General features: G+C 33.5%; 2 protein-coding genes across 2 annotated transcripts in view; one reads left to right on the top strand and one right to left on the bottom strand.

Annotated features, from left to right (window-relative positions):
• Positions 1 to 2,526, bottom strand: part of LOC117116228 (beta-1,3-glucosyltransferase-like) — a 13,995-nt gene extending 11,469 nt beyond the window's left edge. Inside the window, exons 1-3 of the mRNA XM_033260214.1 lie at positions 2,332 to 2,526; positions 358 to 407; positions 37 to 162 (exon numbers count right to left, since the gene is read on the bottom strand). Coding sequence (XP_033116105.1) covers positions 37 to 162; positions 358 to 407; positions 2,332 to 2,395 — 240 coding nt within the window. The 5' untranslated portion in view covers positions 2,396 to 2,526. The remainder of the gene's footprint in view (positions 1 to 36; positions 163 to 357; positions 408 to 2,331) is intronic.
• A 103-nt stretch (positions 2,527 to 2,629) lies between these two features.
• The window catches only part of LOC117116216, a 9,205-nt gene continuing 3,892 nt past the window's right edge, over positions 2,630 to 7,942 (top strand). The window contains exons 1-8 of the mRNA XM_033260207.1: positions 2,630 to 2,741; positions 4,135 to 4,273; positions 4,589 to 4,852; positions 5,470 to 5,604; positions 6,122 to 6,351; positions 6,617 to 6,722; positions 6,891 to 6,974; positions 7,064 to 7,203. Of these exons, the coding sequence (XP_033116098.1) occupies positions 2,673 to 2,741; positions 4,135 to 4,273; positions 4,589 to 4,852; positions 5,470 to 5,604; positions 6,122 to 6,351; positions 6,617 to 6,722; positions 6,891 to 6,974; positions 7,064 to 7,203 (1,167 nt within the window). The 5' untranslated portion in view covers positions 2,630 to 2,672. The remainder of the gene's footprint in view (positions 2,742 to 4,134; positions 4,274 to 4,588; positions 4,853 to 5,469; positions 5,605 to 6,121; positions 6,352 to 6,616; positions 6,723 to 6,890; positions 6,975 to 7,063; positions 7,204 to 7,942) is intronic.

The following is a 7,942-nucleotide window of genomic DNA, read 5'->3' as shown; positions in this document are numbered from 1 at the left end:
TAGTATTGTGGTATTACATAGGTGGCTTAGACTTACCAAGTTCTGGATTCTACACTGTTGCTGAATATCATATCGTACTTGCTTTGCACGCTTCAAATGTACTGGGTCCTTCTGACTTCTTATCAGGAATACAATGTCACTTATTGTCACTGGATATTCTCCCTAATTAGGTAATAAACTAATTAATAAGGCAATCAAAAAAATTATAAATTATCACTACAAAACAAATTATGTATTATTAAAATATTGTAATGACAAATAATAACAAATATTACATGATATTTGACCCTTTCATATACTAATTTAAAGAAAAGTACTCAATTTCTGTCTATGAATTTGAAAAATGTAATAAATTACCTGTTTTATAATTTCTCCTACTCTGTAAGGCTCATATGAAAGAGAAAAACCTAAAAGAAAAGAAGAGCCTTCATTAAGAATTTCTCAAAAATTGTAAATTTCTGCACTTACGATTTATTGGTACTCTTTTTAAAACAGAGGAACCTTCTCGCGCAGGGGAGGTTCGACCCAGAAAATACAATATAAAAACGATATAAAAAATCAAAATACAAAGTTAATGCTGAGTGTAAAACAACTATTTACATTAAGTCAAGATATAAAAACAATTTTTAAAATAAATTAAAAAGTAAGTGGGGGTGGTAATCTCTGTTATTAATTTATGTCTATGAGCAATGGTCTTGGATAAAAAAGATTTACAATGTTTATCAAAAATCATACAAATTTCTTCATTTTTATACATATTATAAATATTGTCTAGAAGTAGATGATGTTTAAATTCTTGTGAAAGTTTTTAACAAAAATATTCATTAATATTTACATAAATCATTTTTTAAGTTGCTAAAGCATATATTTCTTATGGCGGATAAACTTTCACAATCAAAGAGGAGATGATCAACTGATTCTATTATCTTACTTTTGCAGATAAACAATAGCCAGAATAGTTATCTGATCATGACCGTTTTCTGCCTTCAAGACCCAAAGTATTGGTTCTTACAACTTGATTGTTACATAAATGAGGCTTGACATGCAAAAACCAGCATCAGTACGGTAACCAGAACAAGAAAATTGACTGATTCTCCAAATTATATGCCTCAAAGTGATGGGTCATTTACTGAAATCGACTTATTACTTTTGCCAAAGTTACGAATAAAAATATTACAGCTTCTCTGTTCTAAAGAATACAATACTGAATATGCTAATAAACTCAGTTTAACATTTAGCGACAGTACGCTGGTTTTGGGATAGCAAGCCTCAAATACGATCGCAGCAATATCAGCAGCAAATAATGTACATAAACAAGTTGTAAACTGTCAATGTTTGCTACTATATAATATATATCTATTTATTATTCAGAGTGCTCAATTGTTTCTACAATTTAGTGGGGTAAATATCTGAGTAAAAATACAAGGTTACTCAAGTTATATTTTGAGAAACCCAGTGTCATTCCTTGCTCTGTAACTTTGGAATGATTCATCTGATGTTGATTAGTCTATGTAGAGTATCTTTTACGTATATTTGTCTTGTAAAGGTGCAACTAAGAAAAGCGATTAAGTTCGCTTTTTGGCATATCTTTGCCAGTGGTGGCTACATAAATTTTGCTAACATATTTTAAATTTGATAGGTGGGCCCGAACCAAGAGGAAAACTACAGCCTTGGTCAGGGTCCTGGAATATAATCCCTGGTAGAGTTCATGGGGAGAGTTTTTATGACCTAGGTGACTCAAACTTGTGCTTTTAACAATTACTAGGGATTGGCAATCAGAACACTATTCGGATTGGTAATTTAATATTTTTGTTCTGACGACCTCGTCATGATGTTATTGTTGGACAGAGACGGAGTTCCTGCCCGTCTGATGGAGGAGGCATGATCCCTCTGAAGCCTGCTGGTGCCACCTTGTTCCTAAAAATGTGAATGAATTTAAAATAAAATGGTTGTCAAAAGCAGATTCAGTCAATGTTGAAGACACCTTTTAAAACAATATATAACAGTGTTGAAAAAATGACTGGTTATTATTCAATAATGGCCCTTTTTCTACAATCTCAAAAATATGATGTTCCATGGGCCTCATGCATTGTTAGTAACAATTATATTATACAAAATGTCCTATTCTAAATAGCCTGGTATGGAAGTCTAACTAATCCTAGGCTAAATAGATAGAGAGGCCACGTCCTAGAGAGGCCCTCTAGGACGTTAGAGAAGGAAGGATAGGGCCTTGTTTAGTAGTCTAGGCTCCTCCTCCTAGAAAGTAGTAAGGTAAGTAGCCTAGCCTAGCCCTCTCTCTAGTTTAGTTGTTGTAGTTTGCAAAATACTTACATTTTTGTAAACACAAAATGATAAATAAATATGCTATTGCTATGTGGTATGAAGAATTAACCATATTTATTCTGTAACAGCTCTGTGAGACCGAGAATAAAAACTATTTACTGTATTGTGAATGTAAGCCTGTTGTTGGCACCCTCTTCTTATATCTGCATGCCACCATCCATTCACAAGTAGAGGAATCCTTTCTTTACTTACTACTACACGCTTCAGTGCTTTGCTATTGTTCATTCTATGCCTGTACTGATTGGCTGTTACTGAATCTATAGAAAAGACTAACCAATCAGAACCAATGTTTATTCTACGTTTGGAAATCACAATGTTTGCAAACAAACATGGCAGCGGACAGAAATTTTCCGTCGGAATGGCTTTTGACATGCAAAAAGTCATTGATTAACTCTGCGGTATATTATTTTTTATTTTTATATGTATAAATTGACATCACATAGAGCATGCTATGCCAAAATATGAATGTTTGGCGTAGTTAAGCATTGTATACGAGTGTTGCTAATGACGCCAGCACTAGGCAACCTAGGTCCGAACGCTAGCCCAGCCCAAGCTAGCCCTAGCCTATTAGCTGGCTTGTGTAGTGTAGGCCGAGGCCTAGGTGCTTTTTTTGCTGGGTGGGATGAAGCTCAGAAAAAATAATCTGGCTTGCTCAGCTGGCCTTTGTTGGCCATTGCTAGTGCGTGCTTAGGCCCTAGTCTTACTATACTTTAATTTTGTAAATTGTATAATTAAATTATTGCTTTATCATATGATTTAAATTTTAATGATTATGTTTTCGATATGAAAACAAAATGAACATTGGGCACATAAAAAAATTATTAGATTATCACTCTTTTTTTTAAAATTAATGAGGGAGGGCGTTTTTTTTTGAGCGGTTTTTTTTTTTTTTTTTTTTTTAATCGGTACAATAAATTATTTCGCTTTTGTTTTTATTGATGAGGGAGGGACTACTTATATTTGGCCTGTACCCGGGCCTGTTGTAATATAGTATAAAAACTGGTTTAATTTTATAGTTTTTTAAAGAAAATGTATTTGAAGTCACAAAATTGCATTGTTATTTTATGCTGTTAGAATAATTGATGCGGCAAAAAAAAAATTTTTTTTTTATTCCTGCATCTATATTTCCTGAATTTTTGACGCGGACGGGAGTGATAATCTAATAAATTTTTCTATTTGCCCTTATTAAATATTGTAATAAAGACTTGGCTTGGCCAACCAGCACTGCTACACAGTGGTTCAGTTCAGTGAACCAGTTCACTTTGGTTGGTCTTGGTCTCACCATTTTTGTATTGGACATCACAGTAAAAAATATATATATATATATTTTTTTTCTTTCTTTAGGCACACAACACACGTGCCAAGGATTGCCAATAGCGAATATATATCACTGTCCTACTTGGAGGTGACAATCCCTTACACAAGACAAACATACACACATGCTAAATGCTTTACACAAACTATCTGAATATGAGATTTAGGGAGTGGAGTTGTTTATGTCGTGAGAAAAAATCCTGCAACTGGCAGGAATTGAACCCAGGACCCTGGGATTGGAAGGCAAGCATCTTAACCACCAAGCTATTCAACTCCACTGCCCCAACCATGCAGAGAATATTCCTGCCAATAAACCTTTATTTAGTCACATAAAAAATTGAGAATTCCGAAACATGTTTCAGGTGACTGGATACAAGAATATATTCTTTAGCCAAATTCCAGATTATCAATATTTTAAGATTTAGTTTGGTTTGCTTAGCTATTTTTTAATCCATGCCACCATTTGAATTTTTGCAGGAATGGAAGTCATTTTCATCGGATCTTCAGACTGCACTGCAGAATGAAATGAGGGTAACTGGAGTGAAGGATTTTGGTGATCTGTCAGATAATGAGAAAAAGCTACTCATTAACAAGGCTGCAACTACATTAAAACATGGTAACCCAGTTTTGAATGTTAAAATATTATTCAGGAGTCTAAGGGGGTCTGAAAATTTTGAGTGGTGGCCAGCCAGGTGCGAGCCGAAGATTTGCTGGGGTCCAGGGATCCCTAGAGAAACAAGGTTGAGCCATATTAAGCTATGTTTTAGAACATATTACACAAAAGCAATTTTTTTTCTTTTTCATGTCCAACAGTGTATGGCATGTAAATGAAAAGAATTTTAAATTTCTGAATTTGGACATGCATATTTGATTCCTAAATAACTAAATTCCAAGTATTTAAATTAGAAACCCTATCCTATTGTATTTTCAGGAAACAACTTTGAACAATTTCAACAAAAGTTATCTAAAGATGTTGATGAAAAGCTAAGCCAAGAGGTGAACAAAGAGCTATTGAAATCATTTCCTACTCGATCGGATACAAAACCACAGTTACTGTTCCAGCATGTTGTAGAGGGCGCCAGTCACCTTTTAAAACAATGGCCAGAGATGAAATCAAAGTTGAAGATTTTCTTGAACCAGCCTTTAATTCCATTCCGTGAACTTTCATGGAAACTGCATCTTCAAAATCCATCAAGTGAGTTAAAAAAAGTAAAGTAAATCCTTGCCAAGCCACTAGGCTCATAGGGCTTCAGCTTATCCCCAGTTTCTGTAGCATGAAGCAGATGAGAGCGTGATGCTCCCCCTGGATGGGACTCTGGTCCACCACAGGTTACTCCCATAAATTTGCTGGTACCCACTGATGCAGCTGGGTAGACTGAAGCAATGTAGATAAAGTGGCTTGCTCAAGGACACAAACAAAATGCACAACAAAGGATTGAAACCAAACCATTCCCACTGCATCAAACCGCTTGAGATAGTATTTCTCCTTTTTTCTCACTAAAAATTGATAATCTTTTATGCCTTCCCTATTCAAAAATTACCAATACTGTACTACAATATTATAATTTTGGTAACTATTTTGATAAAATTATACTGACCAGTTTTATAACATTGCATTATTCAAAATTGAACTTCATTACTCCTTTCATAAATTTGAGTTAAAAAATATGTTTAAATATTTGTTACTTTAAATCACACATTCATAATACATGATTTTATATAATTATATTTGGATAAAACATTTTCATAATAGTTATTCTACAAAAATGCTCAATATTTTCCTTGATATTTATTTGTATCTTGATATTTCAGTTGCTAAGGAATACTGCAATATATTAAAGAGGAATCCCAATGATTTGATGTCTGTATTGGATTTGGAAATCATCCACAAATCAGAAGCAGCGTTACAAACCGAGCCAACATTCCGTCCATTAGCAAATAACAGGAGTAAGAAAATCTACTGTCAATCAAATGAAGATAGTGATAATGTTGTCTAATAAAATGGACTCATGCGAAGGCCACTGTCTCATTATTTAATTAATATATTTCACACCTTACACATAGGTTTTCATCCTATGATAACATTTTACCAAAATGATGTATGGGCAGAGAGTAATCGTTGCAGCGGTGGCTCCAGAAATTGTCCGACAAGGGGTCTGACATGTCCGACAGGGTGATCAAACTACCCCCCACCCTCAATTGAATGATCTTGATTTCCAAATGTAACCGAAAAGAATTTGAACTGTAGTATAATTTCCAGTTCAGTTGATTTGCCATACTTGAATTAAATAGTTTATCTGTTGCTGTTGTTATTGCTAATTACAGTATCATTTTGCCAAATACAACCTTCTACACTTTAGTTAAATTAAATTCTAAATTGGTATTAACAGCAATTGGGGAGGTTTTTTTGTATTATATGTCATATTCATAGAAGATTTTATTTGTAATCTCCAATTCCTTTCAGGTATTTTACATGCTATGAAGTCCATTCTTTCTTATCATCATGCTAGAAAACAGACCAAAACGCCATTACTAGAGCCAGATATCATGTTAGCGGTACCTTTCCTAGTCGTTGCACTCATGGACAACAAGCCTGAAGAGCTTATCAGTCGGCCCACTATGTTATTGATGATTCAAGAATATCAGAGCTTTATGTCAACAAGACCCACGTACCTGAAGGAGTCCTATCATGCGGTAATAACATCGAAATGAATGAAGGATGTTAAATGATTCGTAATAAGATGAAATATAAAAAATATTTTGGCAAACACATTCGATGTAGTGAAATACTGTGTGATAAGGAATCAAATTGTCATCGATCCAGTTGCTTAAAATACACTTGAAAACATTATTAGAATATGGTTAAACACAGAATATAAAGTATTAAAACTTTAAAAGGTATGACAAATAAATATAGATATATAAATTACTATTACTCATCTAATACCTTTTTTCTCAGAACTTTCAAGCATCAATTGAACTGTTTGTTTCTAAGTTGATTGAATTTCTTAAAAGAGGTAATGAGGATCTAGCAACACACATAGAGGGCGTATGTCAAAAAGAGGGTAAGTAGCCTACTATGGTCTGACCAACATCCAAGTCTTACAGTATAAAATGAAAACAACACTCCAGTTAATATCTGATTTCTCCCCTTTTACCTGTTTTGGCATTTGCTAAGTCCTAACGTATACATCTCAAGTTAACCTTATGTTTTTTTCTGATTTGCATTTTAGATACCTCATCAAGTAAGGAGGCTACTTCTGTTTTGAGTCCATGGTCAAGGCTAATTCGACCAATGATCAGATGTTTTTTTGTCGGTAAGAACAAACTAAATTGAATGTCAAACAAATGTACTGGAATAGCTATTGTAGCATCATCCATTACGGCCCCCATTTTCTTGACACAGGTTACTTAACGATGGATGCAGTGCTATTTGCTTGGGACCAGTACATCTTGTGCTTGGACAGTCCTCGGTCCAGCATAGTGCAAGTACTCACCGCATCAGTCCTCTTGACCCTGAGTAGGGAACTTAAGGCATGCCATTCAGTAAGTTCATAATCATTCATGCTTGATTTAGATATATATTCTAAGGTTAAATGTTAACATTTTTTCTTTAGAATGCCCCACACACAATCAAAAACCCATTTGTTACTTTTAAGTCATAAAATTATATTTTTAGCTATTTCAAACCTATTGTAATCAAGATAGGTCTTGTTTGGTAACTTTGGTTGATAAATAGTTAAAGTTTTATCAACAATATAATGCAATCAAAGCAATTATTAATTTTGTAGTGTTGCATATGTATTCCAAAACAACAGACTCTGATTATTAATAGATAAACAAAAACATAAAACTATCAAAAAATTATTTATAAATTGGTTATTCATCGAATACCATATTTTGGTAGTTAAAGTACTGTATACTGTATGTCATTCCTCTACTTTGTTAGTGAAATAACGTTTTTAAAACTTTTATTTCTACTATCAAAAAATGTTATTCAATGGCCATTGTTTTTCAATTATCTCTCAGAACATTATTTGCATCTGCTGTAATTGTTAAAAAAACAAATGCTTTTAAAGAAATAAAAAAAAATCACATATTGATCTCAGTTCAAACGAAAAAATAAAACTTATTTCTAAATTTACAATTTTCACCTATAAACCTCTTAATTTCACAAAAGAGTGGGTTCTTTTTCAAACAAATACATCCTGCCTAATATATGTGTGTTTAGATTAGATCTTTTCCTTAACTTTGGAAACTGAGATCATTTTAGATACTATTTCTG

Source organism: Anneissia japonica, unplaced genomic scaffold (assembly GCF_011630105.1).
Source record: "Anneissia japonica isolate Jap-2015-1 unplaced genomic scaffold, ASM1163010v1 scaffold199_len4679917_cov187, whole genome shotgun sequence".
In the NCBI taxonomy this organism is placed as follows: domain Eukaryota; kingdom Metazoa; phylum Echinodermata; class Crinoidea; order Comatulida; family Comatulidae; genus Anneissia; species Anneissia japonica.
Note: the sequence above shows the minus strand (reverse complement) of the source record. Positions and strands in the feature narration are given on the sequence as shown.